A 24,592-nucleotide genomic window follows, 5' to 3' on the forward strand; every position below is an offset into this window, starting at 1 on the left:
CACTTTTGCAGCAGTAAGCAATAGCCTGTGTACAAAAATAGAGATGTTTATACAAGCTGATTTGCTACTCCTTCCAACAATGCAATAAAACTGCATAGAAGTGTCGTTGATGTGAGTTTTGATCATTTAAATGGTGTTCTGGACGTCAACAAACTCTGAGTTGCTAAACTGCAGCTCTGATTGAATCGGCAGCATCAAAGCCAGTAAAAACAAGTTGTTACGAAATGTTTTCATTAACCATCGTTATCTGACATTTTTCAAATGGGTCTGAAGAGGACCATGTACACCTGGAACAGTTCAGTCCTACACGATTAAAGAAGGCGTGTGTCATTACCGCAGCTATACACACTATATATAGCCTACATCACATGTGTAGATGTTGGCCCTGAATGAAGAGAGAGGGAGTAGTCGACATTGGTGTCGTTGTTCAAGCTGCTAATGGATGCTGGGAGAAAAGATGGTGCACATTACAACACTCAAGCTGCACGATCAAAAATAGCATCCTATCATCTTCCTTTTCTGTCCCTATCATATTTAACATCTTCCAGTTCACCATGAGCAGTGTAATTATTGAACCCCTAAGACATAACTGCCAGTCCTGTGCAACAACAGAACCACAATCAACACAGTAACCTTCTAAAACAATGCCATACTTTTAGTAATGCACAGAGGTGCATAGATACAGATTGTAACTAATCCCCTACACTCAAGATTAGAGTGTAGTCACAATCTACATACAGTACATACAATATATTGTGCTCGTAATCGTATTCTGTCATTCACCTTATGAAGTAAATCTTTGAAGGGCATATAGAAGAGGAAAATATAAGAAAAGCCAGATGGGTGTCAACTTCTTTGCTGTGAGTAACACAACGTTTTGGAGCGTATTCTTGCGCTTTCATCCGTTGATCAGTCCATTGTGTTATCCACGTTTTGGAGCATATGCTTGCTCCTACATCAGGTGTGGAAGGAGCAAGCATACACTACGAAACATCGTGCTATCCACAAAAATGAAGATGACATCCATAAATCTGGCTTTTCTTGGGCAGGAAGTGACCAAGGAATATCATGTTGTAAATCTTAAAGAAGTTGTAAATCCATACCATCCCTTGTTTTGTTATCTTCCAGCTTCTAAATGCCCATCATGCATCTGGTCACATTCCAGTTTGAGACCAAATCATTGAATATATGTCACACAGGGAAACGTGCAAGGATCATGGACAATCAGACTGTATGTTTCATTTGTTATTACTGACATTCTTGTGTAGTATAAGATACACAATCAACCATCTGAAACAATGGTATATTCTTGGTATTGTTCAGAGAGGTCTGTTGAATCTGTGGTGGAGAGAGAGAACCTTCCACAGTTTATGGAAAAGGAGTGTGAGTATATCATTTGTGATTATTGTCATCCCTGCGAAACAAAGGATACAGAATTAAGCAAATAAACAATCCCATTTTTGGGGGCAATGCTCGAAGAGGTCTGTTGAATATATGGCAGAGAAAAAATCTCTCATGGTTTATGTAAAAAGAATGTACGCATGTGTCATGTAATATTATTGTCATCAATCCCAATTGCGCAGTTCAATGCTCATGCTGTTGAGCACTGGACTGTCTGGTCCAGACTCGAATATTTACAGATTGCCACCATATAGGTGGAATATTGCTGAGTTTGCTGTAAAGCTTAATTCACTCACTATTACAGTTATTCTAGAGTAATAAAAAATATAGAATCAGTCATCTAAAACATTGAGATATTTCTAGGATCCGTGAAGGTCTAGGGACGAATAGGCCTTGAGCAACCCATGCTTGCCACGAAAGGCCACTAACGGGGTCGGGTGGTCAGTCTTGCTGACTTCGTTGACATGTCATCAGTTCCCAATTGTGCAGACTGATGCTCATGATGTTGATCACTGGACTGTCTGGTCCAGACTGGATCTTTTACAGACCACCACCACAAAGCTGGAATATTGCTGAGTGTGGCATAAAACTAAACCCACTCACTCATTTCTAGTATTTCTTACTGAGGTCTTTTAGATTTAAGGTACAGAGAAGAACATGTGATTAATGGACAAAGAATGTACATTAACCATCTAATACAATGTCTTCTTTTCTACTTCAGTCAAATCAAAGCTTATTTCAGCAAAGAAGCAAAGCAGCTCTGTTCTCTATTTAAGAAACAAGAATGTTGGCTGCAAACATCTTTGGGATAAACACTTCAATAAATGAGCAGAAACTTTGTTTGGCATAATGATTAATAATGGCAGAATCTTCACAAATCTTCTTTCAATCTCCCCTTGAAATCGTAAATACAGGTTGTACTCTTCAAAAAGCAATATCATGTCAGGTTAACTTCAGCGCAGCATCTGTGCAAAACATGGGGTTGAAACCTTCACAATGCACAATCACAACCCTAATTTCCTGACACTCTGCACACCATTACAAAAATCAATCAGGTCTTGTCTTACAAACCTGACATTAGTTGCGGAACCCCAGTCTTGTGTACAACCAGCACTACATTCAAACATCCTACAGAAGCTACATCATATGAACAGTAGGGCAGTGGGGTAGCCTAGTGGTTAGGCTACTAATTCTTCGCTCATTACGCCAAAGACTGGGTTCAAATCCTAACAAGGGTACAGTGTGTGAAGCCCTATTCTGGTGTACCCCGCCGTTTTATTGCTGGAATATTGCTAAAATCAGCATAAAATTTATACTCATATACTCATCCACAAAGACCAAACAAACGTCAAGGCCTCTTTAATGTTATCGTAGGTATCTGTTTTAGGTGACTTCACCTGACTTAGGCGAGCTAGATTACAGAATGTCCACTGCAATTGTTTTCTCAGGCAATCCCAAACTCTGTCCACTGCCATGCATTTCTCAGGCAATGCTGTTTGGGATGTACACATACATGTAGATTTTGAGAAACTACTATGTACATAAGATTGGTTAATCTGGAAAATATTTGATCCAGGCAATTTCACAGTTGCAAGAATAGGGCACTATTTTTTACGCTAAGTGAGCATAGTGCTTCTTTGAAGACTATTCCTTTCTGTTATTTTACGTTAAATCATCTTCATTTGGAAAGTTCCAAATTCCAAACCTTAGCTTATCTTAGAACATCTTAAGGGATACCTTATAAGAACTATCACCTGAAGTGAGAGCTAACATAGTGTCCACACTATTCACTAACAGAAGATAAACACGTATAAAAAAAATGAGTGATCTTAATTTTACATCACCAGCAACCTGTAATGAGCTTCACATATTATACCCATGATAGTGTGTGCTCTTATCTACTGACCAGCTTGGAATATCAAGCCACACAACTCCACACAGCACATAACAGTCATGAAGCTGTACTATGAAAGAAATATCTACATTCTCTGACAAAAAAACAAAGTTTATTTTAACCCTTATTTTTTTCCAATACTTTTGAAGGTATTCTAAAGTTCAAGCCATTTAAAGACACACTTCAAGGGCTTCTAAGTCTGTGTGAACCTGTGTAGCTATGTGTTACTAAGTACATGGAGAAGTTATTTATAACCAAAAGTAATTTGCTCTGAAAAGTATACATACATAATCATGAAATAATAAAAGAATCTTAGAGCAGTATCTGTAACAGTCAGTAACTTGGAAGAAACCTCCACAGACCTGTCAAAAGTGGGCCTCAGTGAATCTCTCTAACAAGAAACATGCATGTTGGCCTATTTTCCTCTAAACTTCCTAAATGAATGATTTACATTCATAGCCAATTCAGTCATAACCAATTCAGCAGTTTTGCCAACAATCTTGAGCCAACCTTTAAAAAAACAATTATCTAATAGAGCAAACAGTTACATCAATAACCCAGACCCTTGTCAGTATTAATGCATATAGCCTTTATGAGTTCCAGTAGAGAACAGGTGCCCCTCCTCTGGTTTTGGATCATATCAAGGTCACAGCATATGAACCAGAAGTCGATCTGGAGTGGTGAGATGAACCTGGCTAGTGTTCAGGCCTTGGTTGTCTGTCTGGAAGCTAGATGAACGCTGCATGCTGGGTATATACCGTCAGTGCTTGTTTCAATCTGGTTAGGTAATGCTTGTCCAAATGATTTGAATAAAGATCAAGTTGTTTATACATATTCAGGTTTGATACTGACACTGTATTGCTGCAGCTTGAATAGACTGTCTCACAGTCCTTGAACTACATTAGTTTCCTTCTGCCCAGACCTTCCTGCAATACTAAAGCCCTAAATGAAGCTCTAGATCTCCTCAGGTTCTGAATCTCTTATCACTTGGGCTTCATTCAGTTTATTTGGAATTATGTGTTTCTACTAAAATAATATATATTCAGAGACTAAGTGTTCACCTGCATCTTGTATGGCTAATCTGCAATCATTATGAAGAAACTCTGTGTTAGAAATGTATGGATAAATCGTCATCAAACTGACTGCGATGATCAGGATTAAATGGGCATAACAACCCATACTTGTGACAGTAACAAGGACTGTAAGGGGTAGGGGATCAGAAGGGTAGACTTCCTGATGTGGTTCATATTGTATCCTAGCTGCATTCACCAATATTGATGATGTGAGCCATCAGATTGTCCAGGCCTGTCTCAACTGTTTAAAGACTTTGAGCTAGATTATTGCTGACAGGCATCATACAATACACAAACAACCCTAAATAAACTGCAAATGTTGAACAAACAACAAAAACTTCCATGACATATTTTTCAATTGCAAAAAACCAGGCCTGTTTCATTGCTTAAAAAGGTCTATGACATCAGCTACTCACAAACTCCCTTGCCATGAGCAATAGATAACCTGCCGCAATAATGAGATGTAATGGACTTGTTTGGTATATAATGCATCATATTTGACCTATAGTCTATGATACTCAAACCATGAGTCTCAGCTGCAAGCTTCCAATAAGTGATAGCTTGACTTCAACTACATCATTAGAACACGACTTATATGGCCAAGATGTGTAGTGGGCATAAAAAACTGATCAAAAGAATCCTTTAATGGTGAAATTATAGAGATACTGACTGACTCTTGTTTTATCTATCTATAGTCTGTTACAAGTTGTTACAAAATGTTTGCATTAAGCATTGTAACATACATTTTTCATCTGAGCAAAATTACTTGTCTCTTCTGATGAGAGAGTGGGTGCATTTAGTTCTATGCAGTAATATTCCAGCAATACAGCAGTGGTCTGCAAATGATTAAGTCTGGATCAGACAATCCAGTGATCAACAGCATGAACATGAATCTACACAATTGGGATACAATGATATAAGTCAACTAAGTCAGTGAACCTGACCACCAGATCCCATTAGTTGCCTCTTACGACACATGCATGGCTTCCTGAAAATCAGTTCTAACCCAGACCTTCACTGGTAATGGTATTTAAGTGTCTGGACCTATTTTTGAGAAAAGCATTAAACAACAAGCAAATGTACTTTTAACACAAGATGCCACAATATGTACCCTACAGTAATTCTAAATCCATACAATAAATACATAAGCATATTCACATATTTAGTGATAGTCAACAAAAATACATTTGTACAATTGTCCTGTTGTGACGTCCATTGTAAATACACCATTCCAGAAAGCTGAGGGATGTTTCATTTTGCGAGCATACCACTAGCCAATGGCAATGCATAAGAGAAAAAGTAGCATATATCCATACACTATGATACAGATGAAAGACTTCCAAAGGAATGGGATGAATAACATTTTCTCATCATCAGCAGCAGCAGCATATATCACCATGCATTACAAATCTCTAAAACCAATACCTCAATAAGTCCTCCTTGATACTGACTACCTCCATGATCAGTTATTAATCCACTTTCTCTATTAACAATGTCAAGAAAGCAAAGTTCTTATCATGAGCAGGTGAGCGGTCATGGTATAAGTTGAGCTATCAGTATAGGCTGAACTGTCATGGTATAAGCTTATAACTGAGTCAAGTCCCAGTCATAATCCCTACAGGTGACACAAACCAGTGCCCAAATACATTAAAGACTGTTAGGGGTGGTGATGTAGACTAGTGGTTGAAAGTTCACTCATCACACCACAGACCAGGTTCAAATCCCCTTTTAGGTACAAAGTGTGTAGCACCATTTTCAGTAGACTTTAGTGCTGTTTTGTGGACTGTTCTAACCTGAGCACGCTTGACCAAGAAAAACTTCTTCTATACTCAAGGGCCAGATAGGAAGCCTAGTAGTTAAAGCGTTGGCTTGTCACACTGAAAGACCAGGTTCGATTCCCCAGATGGGTAGAAAGTGTGAAGCCCATTTGTGGTGTTCCCTACGCCTATGATATAGCTTTGATAAAACCAAACACACTCACTTACTATAGACCATCTGTCTCAAGTACAAGACAAAACAACTCGTAAACTGACCTATCCATTCATTCCCTCCACAAATGGACAAATCCACTCCTCCATTCCAGAAATGTAAATCCATGTTTCAGTTGGACAAAGGTTATTTGTCTGCTAGAATCATTCCATTATAAGATACTTTTAGGTTAACTTACGCATACCTCATAAATATATACTCCAGTTACAAAGATGAAGACTGCTTATTTGCTTTTAAACAAAACAAACCAAACACATTTTGCTGATCCTTACATACCCTCAGAATGTGTAAAGGAGACTAAAAGTAAGTTATCCTTGAGATTTAACTTAAGGTGTCACTTGTAATTGTGTTAAGTGCCAGTCAAAGCTTAACATCCTACTGTTTGCTGGACCATATCTTCAGCGTACTACCAGCTTGCCATCTAAAGACAGACAAACAGAGGTAATGTTGAAAAAGGAATTTAAAGATTGGCTAAGTAGGTCAGTGGAACAGCTGTGGTTGTGCCTTTGACCAGCTGGCAGCTGGGGGAGGAGGGCTGAGCCTGCCCACAGTAGACAGATAGCTGAACGCTGTGCCATTCCTCTACCATCGTGGCTCCCCTATCAGGAACTTCTTACCATGCATCTACATATCTCAGCTATAGTCTGTTCCAGTATTCTGCAGATCGCAGCATTGACCAACTATGTTTACTTGCTCAGCAACTTCAGTAACAACACCTCTAGATGTAATTGTTTACTTTGTGCATGATAGGATAATTCATTAACAAAACAGTTGTCAAAATGTAAATGACTGAGTGAGTGTGATTAGAATGTGAGTGTTATAGGTATGTGAATGAGTAATATTTTACATCAGTTAGCAGTATTACAGCAAAATCAGAGCTTTGACAAAACCACTAGACTACCCCACCACCACTAACAGATTATAAACAATTTAAGCAATTACTAGCAGCAATAAAGAGTACCCTAAACACTGAACATTGACTGAGTACCAGTTTACTCTGTTGTTATCATATTCAACAACACAACTATGGTAATGTTACCATGGTAACAGCAAGAAAGGAACATTGTACCACTGTCAGAAATCCAACCCACTGCTTTGGCAAGACAAGCAATTACCTTACCAATTAGGCTAACCAACTGCCCTGAGCAGGGTTGAAGATCAGAGGGTCTTGCAGTTATTGATTATCTAAGAACCAGGAACTATAGCTCTTGGACACAACCTCTTGTGTGGTCTGCCTTCTATGCTACCATGGATTACCAAATTATTTCCTTTCTTTCCCAATGCACTCTAAACTGGTTTTTCTTTTGACAAACTGGATGTTACAGGAGACAGGAGACAGGAGAGTAGTTTATGGGTTAAAGACATAAAGACTTTAACAGCTCACGGTTTGACATCCCATGAAGAAAATCCTTTGTATCTGAACAGTAAAGCATAGTCTCCAAAGCCAGTTAATGAATTTGGTTATCTGTTCAGATCAACGGATCTTCCTGGTGATGAGAAAATACTTTTACCACTATGCTATCCCACTGCCCTTACAGACCTTGTCACAGGATAACCATCTTACTCCTGAGTGACCTCAGGACCTCAGAATCATGAAACGTTAACCCTTATGTTTGTGTCTTGTTTGGCACTAACCTTGCTTCAGGACCCTAAATTGCTAGACAAACTAAACTTACTAAATCATCCCTTGATTTACTTTAAATTTCAATCCATCTCATGGGTCTAACCCTACTCCAATGCAACATGATAAAGTGATACCAGACAAACTCTTTTACTGCTCCAACCGAAACTTGCTTTGCACCTATTTGGATAAAATGATTTCGTCGGAATCACGTGTTAACCAACTTCAAATTCCAGCCATACATGTAGCTTAAAAAGTAATGCCAACTTAAATGTAAAAAATCAAAACAAACATAAGCCTTGAAACAGAATATATTGCTGCATAGCCTGTGGCATGTTAATGCCAGTGAATGTATGAGAAACGCAGGTTTTATAGCACTTTCACAGAAAGTGCACTTGGCGAGCTAGGACTGACTTATCTAATGTTTCCCTGGCGATACAGACCCAATCGGAGCACCGTTGGAAGGACCAAGCTGTATGCAGGCAGCAACCATAACCTTCTATAGTTTGCTTTCTTAAATTGTTGCAAGTTTGGCACAAAAATAAGTACAGGTGCACTGTCATGGTCTTCCTGCTCGGGGGTATGGGGATCATCAGGAGGGTTTTGACACAGATGAAGGGTCTAAAATGGGAGATCTTTTGTTTATAGGGAGTTTCTGACTACTTATGAGGAAAGGGGTTTTTCATGCCAAAGAAAGTATATTGAAAAGGCTGAATTATTATTCTGAAGGAAATATTGATACAAATAAATTTCAAGAAACTGCTAGTTGGTTTCAAGAAGCTTGAATTGAAATGGAAGCAGGGAATGCAGGGTAACCTGCTTCACAAATCCAAGGACTGAGTATAGTCGAGTGAGTTGTAGTATGGCTGTACACCATTTTTAGCAATATTCCATCAATAACACAGCATGGGACACCACAAATGGGATTCACACTTTGTACCCATCTGGGGAATTGAACCTGGTCTTTCAGTGTAACAAGCTAACACTTTAACCACTAGACTTCCTATCTGGCCCTTGAGATTTTCTTGGTCTAGCGTGCTCAGGTTAGATTAGTCCACAAAACAGCACTAAAATCTACTGAAAATGGTGCAGTTAAGGGCCATGACCCTTTTGTTGGGCTAGTAAATTTTCAGGTACAGACTTTCAAACATTTTTTTGCAGCAAATACTGCTGAAGAGCCAAGAAGTTTGAGGGGTAGGTTCAGTGTGAGACCTGCTTCAAGAATTTCAGCTTTGCAAAATGTTTCCAGTCTGATGAGTGGATAGGTAGACTGTTCAGCTTCACAGCAGGACACTGAGAATCACATGAGAAAGAAATATCATCAAGATGTCAGCACAAAGGATTGACAACTGACCCTAGAACAGGTTTGGATATGACCATTTATGAGGAAGGAGAAAGTTGATAAAAAACAGCCTAAATAAGCAATAATCTGTGTCATAAATGAGGAACACATTTAAATGTAATTTGGTAACAGGTACCTACTACATTACTGCCTTATAGGAGACAAACTTGATGCAACAAGCACCTGTCACGTCACACCCTTGTGGGAGACAAACTGTTCCTAGTGATGTAATTTGTAACAAGTAGCTGCCACGTCACACCTTATGGGAGACAAGCTGTCCTTAGTGATCCAGTTTGTAACAAGTACCTGCCAAATCACAACCCTTGTGGGAGACAAACGGTTCATAGTGATATAATTTGTAACAAGTACCTGCCATATCACACCCTTGAAGGAGACAAGCTGTTCCTAGTGATGTAATCCGTAACAAGTACTTGCCACATCACTGCCTTATAAGAAACTAGCTACTTCTCATGATGTGATTTTTGTGCATTTCACCAATTTTTGGCACAACTCATGACCAGCCATCTTCTTAATGTTAGAAGCCAACAAATTTGCAAGTCTATGCAAACAGTATTATCATTAACCATTCATCTCATTAACAGAGCACAACTGGCAGTGTAAATGCTCACTTGAAAACTTTTTCACACTATTTTAATTATGAGGGTTCTTCATTCTCAGAAAATTGATTTTGACAAAAATGTCTTTATCACTCATGAAACAGGAAATTCACATAGTTACAGCAAAAGTCACACGTCTGGAAACTGTATTGTTGAAGTGTATCCAGCTGTCTGCCTTTGACATGGAAACGAACGAACACTAGGATAGGTAACTCTGGTACCAGGGCTTGAGTAGGACCCAGGTACCAGCAAGACGACTGAAACCTGTCATGTGATATATGATACGTGATAGATGACACATGCAGTGTATGAAATAGCCACTGGCTAGAAAACATCCAGTTGAACCAGGAAATTTCTGCTGTCACTGGTCTGACTGGCGAGTAAACTTTCATGGGATATTTTGCAGATTTTAAATCATGCCAGACTAAGGCCTGATAAAATTGCTCAGAATATTAGCAACTAATGATGAAAACCAACAACATCCTTTTCTCATCAGTTTTTGTAATTTTTTTTTATCAGGTTCCACATTTTAGTTTCAGGCTAGCGAACTGTTCTTTAGACATATATTTTTTCACATTTTTGCACTGGGCCGCACAGAGTTACACTTCAGAACTGCATTACAAAATCAAAATAAGTTGATCGTACAATTACAAAAATATCATGAGTACATGTTTATTTCAGCAGTATTACAGCTGCACCAAGTTGAAGAAACATAACTTGGGTGAGTTTGGGGACAATCCAGAGACCATCAACCTCAATAATCTCCCCAGTATATATTCAGATAAATCTCAACTAGTACCTCAGATGCACGTTTTTCCCAAAAATCTGAGTCACACAGAGATTATATCTTTGTGGCTAAAGGTGCCATCTTTTTGACACTGCAAGCTCAGTTGTAATGCCTTCCTTATCTGATCGGTTACTGTCAGAAGGTGGACTGTCAGAAGCAAAGGGAGATAATAAAATACATTTTCGACCAAGTTGTAAATGCTTAGAGGGTACTAGTGGAGATTTATTGGAACGTATGCCCTGGAGATCAAGCATGGTGACCATAGGTTTCCTGCAAACCCGAGGAAGCAATTCTCAGGAAACCGAAGCAACTTGGATAACTGAACAATGCTTCCATTAAACCAAGAGACACATGCAATAACTGAATGGTGAGAGTGATGTTGGATTATAGTAATGATGAGGATACACAATACCTGACACAAGTTCTTTACTTACATCTTTGAGTGTCTTCAGGGCTTCTACATATTCTTTTTCATTTCGGTAAATTTCTTCCACAATATGGTATCGTTTGTCCTGAAAAACACACAGAGGAATATATCAACAATAATCTTGCAAACTCATTATGAAAGTTGAAACAAACAGAGGAAGAAAGCAGATTTGAGCTCAACAGGTTTTAGAAGAATAATCCTGCAAAAAATACTATAGATGGATTATAACATACAAAATAATATCTAAAATAAACACATTTTCAAGAAGAAAGACTTCCATAGGTTTATAAACATACTGATATCTATATCAAGAAATGTCATTTTCATCTTTACCAAAGTCACAGGAAAGTAGCACATGACAGTTGGTACTGTCTTGTTTCATCCTTACCTCTACTTAATGATGAAAGTGTTTGTATGATTGCCCAGTTTAGCCATATTCACACAAATTCTAAAGTTATCACTCTAAACAGTGAACACCATGACTAATTCATCTGAAACACCTGGTAATGCATCAGTTCAAACAACAAGAAGTGTTGTAACTTCTCTATGACATCCTTAGTTAAAAGTTAAAAGCTGACACTGGATGAGAGCATGAACTGAACAGTTTAAAAGCAAAATACAGTTCGATATTCTGAACATCATAACCTTGCAAATCAGAGAACAATCCCCACCCAAAATTCTTGTTACTGTGCGCTGCCTTCTTCATACCTTATTGAGAAGAGTACAAAACCTTTTTTCAGCGATCTGCAGAATAATCAAGCCCCAGGTCAAACAAGACCTTTCAAATCATCTCAGGTAACTAAACCCTAACCGAAATGTCAATCTAACACCACTTTCTCAATTACGGTATAGTTTCACAATACTTCACAGTAGCAATGTCAGAAGAGCACAGCCCAAGCTCAAGGACATTTCCAATCTCCTACCCAACTCATGGAAAACAGCCCTCCTGAAACATCCTGCGTTGGCTTTGACATACAAAAAACATTCTGCAGCTAATTAGAGTCCCCAAAAGAAGATCTCACCTTAACAAGAGTCAGCACAGCTGATAGGACATGCAAGAAGGATGGAGGAACGCATTACACCATCCACAGCTACAAGACTCATGGAGGAGTCCTTGGTGGATGCACAAGCCTAGTCATCTGTTTAAACCATTGTATGGAAGTTTAAGACTGCCTTGTTTGTTTTCTTTGTCAGAACGTACACGAGTAGCAAGGGCAAACCTTGGCTGAGTACTATTACATGATAACTTTGCAGAAAAACATTTGTAGTTTTACTGCATCGTTTAACAATTTGCAGACAGCTGATTACAGAATGCACGGAGTTCTGTCAATACTTGGCATGGGCTTCATATGGCCTATCCTCTGAACTCGACAACAAATTCATCCAATACACATGGTGAAATATGTTGTATCCATTATGACTGCAGTTGCAATTGTTTTTAGCAGTGTGCCTGTTGTAGCTGCAGTGCATGGCTGTTGTATTTATTGTAGTCTTGCTGGGTATTACCGTTGTATCGGTGTGTTGTGACTCCGAGGTATATGCGTTGTATCTACAGTTATAAACCAACAGTGACATCACTCTATTGTTCTCGGGGGACACTCTTTTCGCAATATCCCTCAAGTCTGATACAATGTCTCTTCCTCAGGCAATAACCTAAATAATGTCCCTCTGACCCGGCATTATCTTAAAAACATCCCTCTGACCCGGGCATTACCTTAATAATGTCCCTCTGACCCGTGTATTATCTTAATAATGTCCCACTGCTCCGGGACTTTGAATTATTACTTGTCATGAAGATTGATATGATGTCATATGAACATAAAATATAGCATTACTGATTTTTTCAACATGTAGTGTCAACAACCGGTTTCAAACCCATAACCCTTTGCTTACTTGCTTGGCGGCTTTATCCACTAGGCTACAAAGGAACGCTGTGAAGAAAAAGATTGTTTCTCGGTATGAACTGTGTGTTCCTCGCAAGATGTGCAGTGTGGGCAGTGCACTATTAGCGCCTGTGAAGCACATGCATTGTGCTTGCAAGGCAAGGAATCGGCTGCCAGTCCCATTCTGGTTGATTTCATCGGTGAAAACCAAATATTGAATTTATGTCTAAGGTATGTATCTTCAGTCAGTTTATAAGTTGGATATAACATGACCCATGGACATTATTGAAAAGTAAGCCTGCTTCCTATAGAAAATGCCAAAGGCCCTTGGGCATTTCCCACAGAAAGAGGGTTTACTTTTCAATAATGCCTGAGGGTCATGTTATATCCTACACTAACTGCAAGGCACATGTGTTGTATCTGTTGTAACTGCAGGGTATGTGTTGTATCCATAATAGTCACCGGGCATTAGTTGTATATGTCATAACTAGTGTACAGTACACAACCGTGTGCACTTGCAAGAACCAATGAATCTACTGTTATATGACCAGATGGTGGCCACATGAATACATGCATACACCTAATTGCCGGTACAGCAATGTGCAGTACACTTGGACAAAGTAACGTGACTATGTGTCCCAGTCCACCCAGTTATGAATTGGATACCTCATTAGGATGAGAGTGCCACGATAACCTCTGTGTGCCTAGTGGCAACAACAGCTGTATACTCCCTAGGGAGCTGAGATTGATAATACGATGTGACGCTGAGACTGATATCCAATGGTCGAGGGAAACAAACACCAACACCCTTAGCAAGCATTAGCTGCATGTAAATGTGCACTACATAAATATCCTATATTAACAAATATAAATAAATAAACTGCACAGCACATGTGTTGTGTCTGTTGTAGATGTAGGTCATGAACAGCATATGTCATGGCTACTGTGAATGTTTGTTATATCTGTCGTAACTGCAGGGCATGTGTGTCTTAGCTGTTTGACATGTGTTGTATCTGTTGTAGCTTCAGGTCATGTGTGTTATATATGTCGTAGCTGTAGGGCTTGTGTGTTATTCTTGTTATAACTGCAGGGCATATGTGTTGTATCTATTGTAGCTGCAAGGATAGTGTGTTGTATGTGTCATAGCTTCAGGGCATGTGTGTTCTATCTGTTGTAGCTGCAGGGCAGGGTGTGATATATATGTTATAGCTGCATGGCATGTGTGTTGTATTTGTTGTAGCTGCAGGGCATATGTGTTGCATCTGTCGTAGCTGCAGGACGTGCATTATATCTTGTAGCTGCAGGCATGTGTGTTATAACTGTTGTAGCTGCAGGGCAGAGATATGTTGTATCCTCACGGCATGTGCGATATATCTGTCACAGCTATAGGGCATGTGTGTTGTATCTGTTGTAGCTGCAGGGCAGGGATTGAATACTATATGCGACATAACTGAACAGCTTTTACCTGCTGTAGGTGTCTTCTGTTTCCAGCCATAAATCAATACATATCATAACACATGTATATTGTCCCAGCAAATGACACTTCGAACATGCATTCATGCATTCCAGACCCTATAACTCTCCCCAGCTAGAAGTGGCATTAAATCAAAGAGACAAGAATTGCCAAACAGGAAGCTTTACCAAATACCTTAACTACAGATTTCAATCTACATGAAAAATTCACAACAAAACTGCATCTATTTACCAGGCTTAACATAATCCATATGTATGCAAACTACATTTCAAGTTTTTGAAAGGCACTCCATATTGTAAAACATGCAATGGAAGACGTAACATGCAATCCGAGTCTCTGAATCACTTAAAAAAATCATGAACATGAGGGAAGCAGGGAACACACTGGTTGACCTCTCCTAAATCATTGGCAACATTGCACTCTCAAATAAATACACCCCCCACACACTTACTGGAGTATAAACTTCCTGGTCACATGATTAAAAGTTCCCCAACTACAATGTACCCATGACAGTAACTGAAACTGGATCGGAATACAGGACTATAACCTTTCTAATCCACTGGTCTTATTCTAAAACTTCCCCTTGTGTAATCAACCTAAGTAGTAATGTGATAAGGGTTGCACGATCTTATAAGCACCATAACCTTCCTAGTTTATAATAAACAATCTACAAATTTATACATTAATCATCAGTGGTTAGATACAGATGTCCAGATAGGTGAATGTGAGTGAGAGATATGTAACAATATTAAAGCAGCATCATGGTGGGGGACACCAGAAATGGGATTCACACATTGTACCCATGTGAGGAATCAAACCTGGGCTTTTGGTGTGATGAGCAAATGTTTTAAATACTAGGCTACCCCATACCCCAATGAAAGTAAACACTACTAGACAGACCACTGTAAGTACCAGGATGCATGTGTCTTGTTTCGTCATTGGAGACCATGCTACTTAAAAAAGAGGGATAACCCAAATTCCCAAACCAAATCTTGACCCCGAGTGATTGATTGATTGATTGAGTGAGTGAGTATAGTTTTAAGTCACTTTCAGAGATACATCAGAAATATCCATGCATGAGACACTAGAAGTCAGCTTCATATATCATACCCACATATACTATCAAACCAGGGTCATCTTCATGACAAGCTAATGCTTAATGCCTTGAACACAACCCCACCGCCCCTAATGTACAGATCAACTTCCAGTAGCCACTGCCTCCTGGTTGGATGGTTGTGAATACATCTCCTGGCTATTTATGTTTACATATCTCAAGTACCCATCTGCCATAAGGTGGCATAGGGCTCGTCTTGAACCAAGCACTCTGAAGTGCTCCCACAGCCATCTCATCAACAGACCTTGTACTCATTCTGTCAGTATCTCACAACATATCAAATAATCACTTCTAAAGAGTATGTTACATACACAGTTCCTGGCAAACACTTGCTCTGATTAGGCATATACTTTACAAGTCATGCACTCTGTCTTTTCAAGGCTTTTGACCTTTATGCTTTCAGCCAAGCACATACTTCTTTGGTGCGCTAGTGCAACAAGTATTGTAAGCAGATACTTAAGTGTTGCGGGTGTGATAATCTTAGTACTAATTTCAGTTTGTGCATGTCCAGGTCATACGTAATCACGTCCTGAATACCTTTATCTTTGAGAGCCAGTGTTGAGCTACCAAGCTGTTAGTTTGTACCAACTATCTATACAACTGCGTTAAGCAAAATAGCTACTGTGAAACTTGTATGAACACGATTTGGAACTGCTGAAGCATTGCAGTTATCTTTTGAAAAGTAAAATCTCCAGATTTTTTTTAAGCTGCCCTTAAGCCAGCATGAAGTCAAATGCACTCTGAAGCTAAAGTAACACAGCATGAACATGAAACAGTTGCAGCAACATACCAATGAACCCAAAGCAATAGAGGGTCTATAGGAGGCCAGCGTGAACCCAAAACTGTTGGGGAACTACACCAAGCCAGTATGAACCCTAGATTGTTTCGTGCTACACCAAGCCAGTAAGAACCCTGGACTATTGTCTACACCAAACCAGTATGAACCCAAGACCATTGTGGTGCTACACCAAGCCAGTATGAACCCAAGACTGTTGTGGCACTACACCAAGCCAGTATGAACCCCAACATATTTGTGGTGCTACACCAAGCCAGTATTGTGATGCAACACCAAGGCAGCATGAACCAAAGACTGATGTGGTGCTACACCAACCCAGTGTGAACCCAATACTGTTGGGGAACTACACCAAGCCAGTATGAACCCTAGATTGTTTTGGTGCTACACCAAGCCAGTAAGAACCCTGGACTATTGTCTACACCAAGCCAGTACGAACCCAAGACCATTGTGGTGCTACACCAAGCCAGTATGAACCCAAGACTGTTATGGTGCTACACCAAGCCAGTGTGAACCCAAGACTGTTGTGAAGCTACACCAAGCAAGTATGAACCCAAGATATTTTCGGTGCTACACCTAGATTGTGTGAACCCAAAACTGTTGTGGTGCTACACCAAGCCAGTGTGACCCCAAGACTGTTGTGGTGCTACACCAAGACAGCATGAACCCAAGACTGTTGTGATGCAACACCAAGGCAGCATGAACCAAAAACTGATGTGGTGCTACACCAACCCAGTGTGAACCCAAAACTGTTGGGGAAGTACACCAAGTCAGTATGAACCCTAGATTGTTTTGGTGCTACACCAAGCCAGTAAGAACCCTGGACTATTGTCTACACCAAGCCAGTACGAACCCAAGACCATTGTGGTGCTACACCAAGCCAGTATGAACCCAAGACTGTTATGGTGCTACACTAAGCCAGTATGAACCCAAGACTGTTGTGCCTTTGTGGATAGTATGAACCCAAGACTGTTGTGGCACTGAAGACCGTAAGAACCAAAGACTGTTGTGGCTTTGAGCCTAGTATGAACCCAAGACTGTTGTGGCACTGAAGACAGTAAGAATCCAGAGCTGTTGTGGCACTGAAGCCAGTATGAACCTAAGCTGAGCTAGACTACCCTGACCTGCCAGCTGTAATGGGTACACCAAGTAACGTGGGTGACCTGCACTGACCTCCCTGAGTCCCTCCCCCACATAACACCTCATCTCCAACAGTCTCCCCTGTCAGTCACTATCTACAGACTAGCTGCCTCCCTGCCAGAAAACCTGGCTTGTATTTACAAATATCCTGTTTCCTTTGTGTGCCACATCTTGCATGGAAGAAGCAGGTTATAGACAAACATCAGACACTTAATACCATGACTTTCTTTTTCCTTTTCTCATGTTAGTAGTCAATATGAAACATATAAATGTACGAACAGCTTGTTTGAAATCATGTAATTTTGATGAAGTTTATGATGAACAGTTCAAGAGAGTGAGAGAGAGTGAGAAAGAGAGAGTGAGTGATTTGATGAGGTCCATCTAATGGCTGGTTGAATCAACAACCAGTATATTGTTATATAACAGCATGTCAGCTGAAGTTAGGAAGACAGACCAAAGCAGCATCTGGATCAGCAATTGTATGGAAGAGACAATCGTATAAATGACCAAGTGTGTTAGTGAGTGAGGTTCTGCACCACTTGTATCAAGGTTTCAGCTTTATCACAGCAGGGTACACCAGAAATCTGCTTTACACACTGCACTTGTGCTGAGAATCAAACCTGGGCCTTTGGTGAGACAGCAAAACACACTTGGCTACCACCACACCAGATTGGCGTAAGTAGTCAAGAAAACATGGAAAACTACTTCATGATATGTATGAAGTTCTACTTCATGGCCCTCGGGTTCATCAAAAATTAGTAACAATTGCGGAGGTGTCATCTAGAAATGTTTCTTGCCTTTAATATATCTGATGTCAATGAATCCACTGTCTGATATCATGAACAAAGATCCACATTGTCAAGGAACAATTACACACAATACTTAGGCGGATCCAGAAGAGGGTAGCTGGAGTGCGCAACCCCCAACCCCTCTATTGTTTAGAAATTCAGTTATGTGACCACTTAAACTTGGGTGAAAATAACGGGGAACATATCTCCTTTTCTCAATAGTGTGCAACCCCCTCCACCCCTACCCTCCTTTCTCAAAAAAGCTGCATCTGCCCATGCAATAAAGCAAATCACCTAACCATTTGATCCAGTAAATCACCTCTTACAATCAGCGTTGGTTTCTGGGGACCTTTCTGACCTCTGTCATACAAGACAACCCAATGATTGATATTATGAGCAAAGATTCACAACACCACAGAGTATGATGACTCCTTATACACCTAATCCCTGACCATCCAATCCTTAGTATCACCTCTTATGACCAGCTTAGTTTCAGGGGACAAACCAAGAATCATCAGGGCTAGAATAGCCAAGCAATCAAATGACAGATTAAACATTTTGTTTAGACATCAAAGTTAACTACATTTTGAAACAAACAAATTCTTCCAAGTTTCCTCAAAAGCATAAATGTAGTTAACCTGACATATTATCTCAAAGCTAGCAGATTCCTGCTCCAAGACACGGTCACCTGTAATCACGTGACCAATCATGTGACATCTAGTGGCAAGTGTTACTTATAAGTGTATCAGTCATGCTCAGTGTATTAGTAAGATAGAATACAAAAGTATTCGGCATATATCATTTGAGTATATACTATCATATTGTGGTAATGTTGCCATGTTGTGACTGTGGCAATATGTTTAACCAATTTCACATTTGAAATTTGGTGAATAATTTCACAATATATCCTTTAGCTTTGTAATGATAGGTCACACAGATATAAGCTTACCTGAATTATCTAGAAAACAAACATTTCAAGTGAACAGAATAATCACTGGTTTCAACTAAGTTTACCCTTTCTTAAACTTTAACCCAGAACCAAAAATATATATTTCTGCTCTGTATAAAAGGACATTTGTATTTGTGGCATAAACTTTCAAACTTTAATTCATTAGTAAGGTTCTTTCTTAACATCTGAACACACAGTTTGTTCAGATATCTTAATTTCTATCCACTTCCTGACAAAATACATGTTATAATAATTTATCTTGGATAAAAACGAATTTGATTACCACACATGTTCCTAAATGAATATATTATATATTTTGATGTTCCTATGTTAAACCACCTAAAGGGGTCAATGTCTAAACATAACGATCCTGTATTCAAAGTTAAAATTAGCTTCAGGTTTGATCATTTTCCAATCCGACTTGGGCAAAACAAACAAAAACTCTCATGATCAGCTTGATAAAATAATCATTGGAAATGGAAACATGAAGATGGAAACATGAAGGTAACAGAAAGCAGATATTATTAATAACTGTAGAGCACCATCACAGCAGGAGCAATCAACAGTGATCACAAAACACTGACCGTTTGTGAAAATCATATCCCTGCCACCAATACCCACTGCATCACACCCACCTACTTTGGACAAGACGGGTGGGCTGAGAATGGCTTCAAGGTTTCAACAGGGCAGATAGGGAAAGGCAATCATCCCATATTGAGTGAATGTAGTTGCGGCAAACCTGCTTTACAGCATGGAGATAGAATCCTATAAAACCAAACCTTCATCAACCCTGAGGGTTCGAACTGTCACCAATGCAGCTAGGCAAAGATAACTGATGCTTTACGTTCATGCGGACTGAATCGGGTAGAACCAAACCTCCATTGATCCTGAGGATTCAAACTGTCACCCATGCAGCTAGGCAAAGACGACAGATGTTTTGCCTTCATGGGGACTGAATCTGGTAGAGTCAAACTTTCATCGATCCTAAGGGTTCAAACTAAGGGCAACAAAGCAAAGCAAACAATGTTTCACAGATATTACCTTATCTAGTTGAACCAAACCATAGCTGATACAGGATTCAAACACACTCCAGCGCAGCGATGACTTGACATAACATCACTGCCACAGGCTAATTTGCATATCACGTGACCGGACTTTTCTCTTGTTTGTAAACAAATGCACATATTCACAAATATGCTCAGACTGGCATAACGCAAGCATTTTTGGCAATGTTTTTATATTGTTTTACACTGCTACGAAAATATTCTTCTACAACTGCGTCAGTAGGGTTTATGACAATACATATTTATATTTCAAAGCGGCTGCATCGTTTGTTCCCCATTAGGCTTCGATGACAGCACATGGAGCTGTACAACCCAAGTAATCAAAGAATTGGTACGCAAATCGAAAAAAGTATTACACATTTTAGGAAAATGTCTCAGTGAAACTGAACCATTTTAACAACGATGTTTAAGTAGATGTGTAGACTCATAAAACATAAAACAGTTATGAAATGTGTAAATATATTGACTGAACTGTGTTTGATGTGATGAATGGTCGTTCTGGCCTGTGGGAGAGGTACTGTGCTGGCTCGCCACATGGAACTCTGTGTAGGAGAGCAAGATTCAAACTGGAACTCAATCCTTTACATACAAACAGAAATAATATTTGACATGCCATAATGCCACTGGAGCTGTTTTGTACTACTAACTCTACGTTACTGATTCTCTTTAGAGCAGCCAATAACTTGACTCTTGACCATCCAATATCAATCCACAAGAGGATGAGAGGACTTTAACAATAAAGCATAAGTTACTGCTACGCTGCTGTAGGGTCCCACAAGCTTGGGCCATACAAGACTACAGGAGCCCCTTGTACAAGAAAAACCTCTCTGTAAGCCCATAGCACAATCAGCCTTTGACATCAATCGTAGGTTAACTAAGGACATGCTGCTGAGCTAAATTTTATTAGGGAGCGCGAAGTACAGTGAAGATACTCTGCTCTTACGTAAACAATGTACTTCAGATACTTACCCTTGACATACTAGACTCGCACCTATATCATAACATACTTTCCATGTTATCTGCACAAAAGCAGGTTTACAAATGGTATGACAGATCATCCACTTCCTCTTATGGGCCTACCAGAAACTTCACTTGTCGTGCCACTAGCTTCCATAGCATGGCACTACTTAAACCCATTACTAGTAAAGACACCTCTGGCATCAAAACTAAAAACTTAAACAGTATTATCTTATTAACAGTATTATCTCATTAGAACTAACACTGAAATAATGTTGAATGAAATGCTCATACATGTTTTTTTTACGAGGTTGAAAAAAACCCATTGCTTTATGTCACAAAGATGCCATAAATAAAGAAATATTTCCCTTTTGTTAATAAGTGACATTTATGTATTTTGTACAAGTCTAATTAACATCTGGTGTTAAACATTACTCTTAAACCTTTCAATAAGTAGATATGGTTTCCTTTGGAGGTAATATCAAGTAAACCGTATGTGATTACTGTCTGTCCAATCAAGGTTAAAGATAATAAAATCTGACCAAGCGGATGTCACCGAACCAGACGAATCAGCTTTACTATATTGTTAACTTAGCCCAAACCCAGAAATTTGGAACTCTGTAATCCTTCTCTCTGACATTTTGGCAGCCAAAAAGATAATTAGCTCAGTACATCAAGTCAAGCAGTGATTTATATTAGTTTCATAATCAAATAGAAATACTAGTAACATGTGGAACTTAGGAAGCCCCATTCTGAATTCCAGAAGTTTCCACATTTTGATTTTGACTTCCAAATGTTTGACATCACTTTCAATGAAAATACTCGTATTCTGAGATTAATTATGTGTTCCATATTTAAAAACGTGTTACAACTCATAAATCTGTGCCACTTTGGGCACATACACTTATAAATAAAAAGCCAAGGTAAGTACAATTAGCAGGAATCCACCAATTACGCAGTCTGGTTGCAACACTTAAAATTTCAATGTGAAAACAAGTAAACCAACTCCCTTTGATATGGTGCACTTTGGCTGTTAATGACTAGCTGCACAAAAAAAAGTTTGTTTTTACAGCATTTTCCTCTGTCCAGCTAACACATAGAACCGTAAATGTACCAAATATAATTTACAAAATTCCAAGCTAACTGGCTGATTATAAACTCTACCTGACACTACTAGATCACTAATGACCTGACTATAATGAGTCTGCTGTGTAAAGGCTCCCTTAACTGCAAGATTAAAATACATAACATAATTACAGCCTGGTGACAGTGACCAAACACCGTGGCCTGAACACAGATCCCCTTTACAGACAGCTGACCCCAGTGAGATGATTATCATTTGATGGAGCTGCAGCTGTATCTTCGGAACACAATCTGCACAGAGCGGACTAAGGGGTCTGACCTATGCCATTTCACTATTTAATTCACCACATCGATTATTGGAACCTGGCACGTTGAACCTTCAGCTTGTCACTTTTGCTGAGGATCCATGTGTTCAAGAACAAAGATAGAAATACTATTGACGCTGAAGGACAATGCTCTACATTATCAGTTCAGTGCATCAATTTATGGCAGGTATTCATCTCTATACATCCAAATAATATTTGAAACCTCCATATAGTTAATCTTCCCAAGTTTACTTGCTGTAGGTCATAGATAATTCTTTTCAGAAATAGAAATAATCCTTGTAACACATTTGTGCTCACTCATATCCTTATGGTATATTTGTGCTGAGATAGTTTCACTGAACATATGTTCACAGCCAATACAATTATTACCTTGATCAAATGATCATAAAAGTCACTGTTCTCAACCTCCTGAGGATCATATTTACCCTACCAAGCAATCATCATTATCATCTCAAAAATATATTATCAGAACAATTTTAACCTTGTAAAGTTTGGTTCAGGCCATGCAACTTAAATGGGTCAAGCTGTGATCAATTCATTCTTCATCTTCAGAACACAATATGCTCTAGGACTCAACGATAGTTGAACTGACAGTACATGACTAACTTGTCCCACGAACATGTATAGCTAAAAAACGTGGCATTCACACATTATGATACCCTCTACATTTCTGATTTCATGCACAATGAAAAGAATGATCACTTGACAGATAAAATTTACAAATGTATTTGAAATGCTTGCCAGTCAAAATATCGAGCAGTTAAAAATGCCAGCGGAAACACAGCTAGTACTTTTGAGGGGTTTAGTCACCACTTCTGCCCTGGCTGAGTGGGTTAGATTGCTTACTGTGTGCTAGCAATTAGGTGCCTGATTCTGAGTGTGTTCAACTGCTGAATGGAACAAACAAACGTAATACAGTTAACACAATCTGCACTTTACTGAGAAAGTGTAATCCTAAATGTAAAATGTGTTATATACCATGTGAAATCAACATCAAGGTAATGTATATGTTGTGGACTGTCCATGTGATCAACACAAGCAACAAGGTGATGCATATGTTGTGGACTGTCCATGTGATCAACACAAGCAACAAGGTGATGCATATGTTGTGGACTGTCCATGTGATCAACACAAGCAACAAGGTGATGCATATGTTGTGGACTGTCCATGTGATCAACACAAGCAACAAGGTGATGCATATGTTGTGGACTGTCCATGTGATCAACACAAGCAACAAGGTGATGCATATGTTGTGGACTGTCCATGTGATCAACACAAGCAACAAGGTGATGCATATGTTGTGGACTGTCCATGTGATCAACACAAGCAACAAGGTGATGCATATGTTGTGGACTGTCCATGTGATCAACACAAGCAACAAGGTGATGCATATGTTGTGGACTGTCCATGTGATCAACACAAGCAACAAGGTGATGCATATGTTGTGGACTGTCCATGTGATCAACACAAGCAACAAGGTGATGTATATGTTGTGGACTGTCCATGTGATCAACACAAGCAACAAGGTGATGCATATGTTGTGGACTGTCCATGTGATCAACACAAGCAACAAGGTGATGTATATGTTGTGGACTGTCCAAGTGATCAACACAAGCAACAAGGTGATGTATACATTTTGGACTGTCCAACTGATCAACACAAGCAACAAGGTGATGTATATGTTGTGGACTGTCCATGTGCCTAGTAGCTATTCCTCTGACATGTGTGACAGTCATGGTATCCTCTACACCTGTAAAAAACCTACATCTTTCACCAAACCTTCAACTTCAAAGATGTTCTCATTTTTCTGTTAACAAATGCAGTACTAATGGCTAAGTATTGTGAGCTACCAGTATCTGTTACACACAGA

General features: G+C 39.3%; 1 protein-coding gene across 1 annotated transcript in view; it reads right to left on the reverse strand.

The window, feature by feature from the left end:
• Positions 1-24,592, reverse strand: part of LOC137274348 (rho guanine nucleotide exchange factor 17-like) — an 89,825-nt gene that overhangs the window by 24,102 nt on the left and 41,131 nt on the right. The window contains exon 3 of the mRNA XM_067807498.1: positions 11,159-11,236. Within this exon, the coding sequence (XP_067663599.1) occupies positions 11,159-11,236 (78 nt within the window). The remainder of the gene's footprint in view (positions 1-11,158; positions 11,237-24,592) is intronic.

Source organism: Haliotis asinina, chromosome 2 (genome assembly GCF_037392515.1).
Source record: "Haliotis asinina isolate JCU_RB_2024 chromosome 2, JCU_Hal_asi_v2, whole genome shotgun sequence".
NCBI classification, from domain to species: domain Eukaryota; kingdom Metazoa; phylum Mollusca; class Gastropoda; order Lepetellida; family Haliotidae; genus Haliotis; species Haliotis asinina.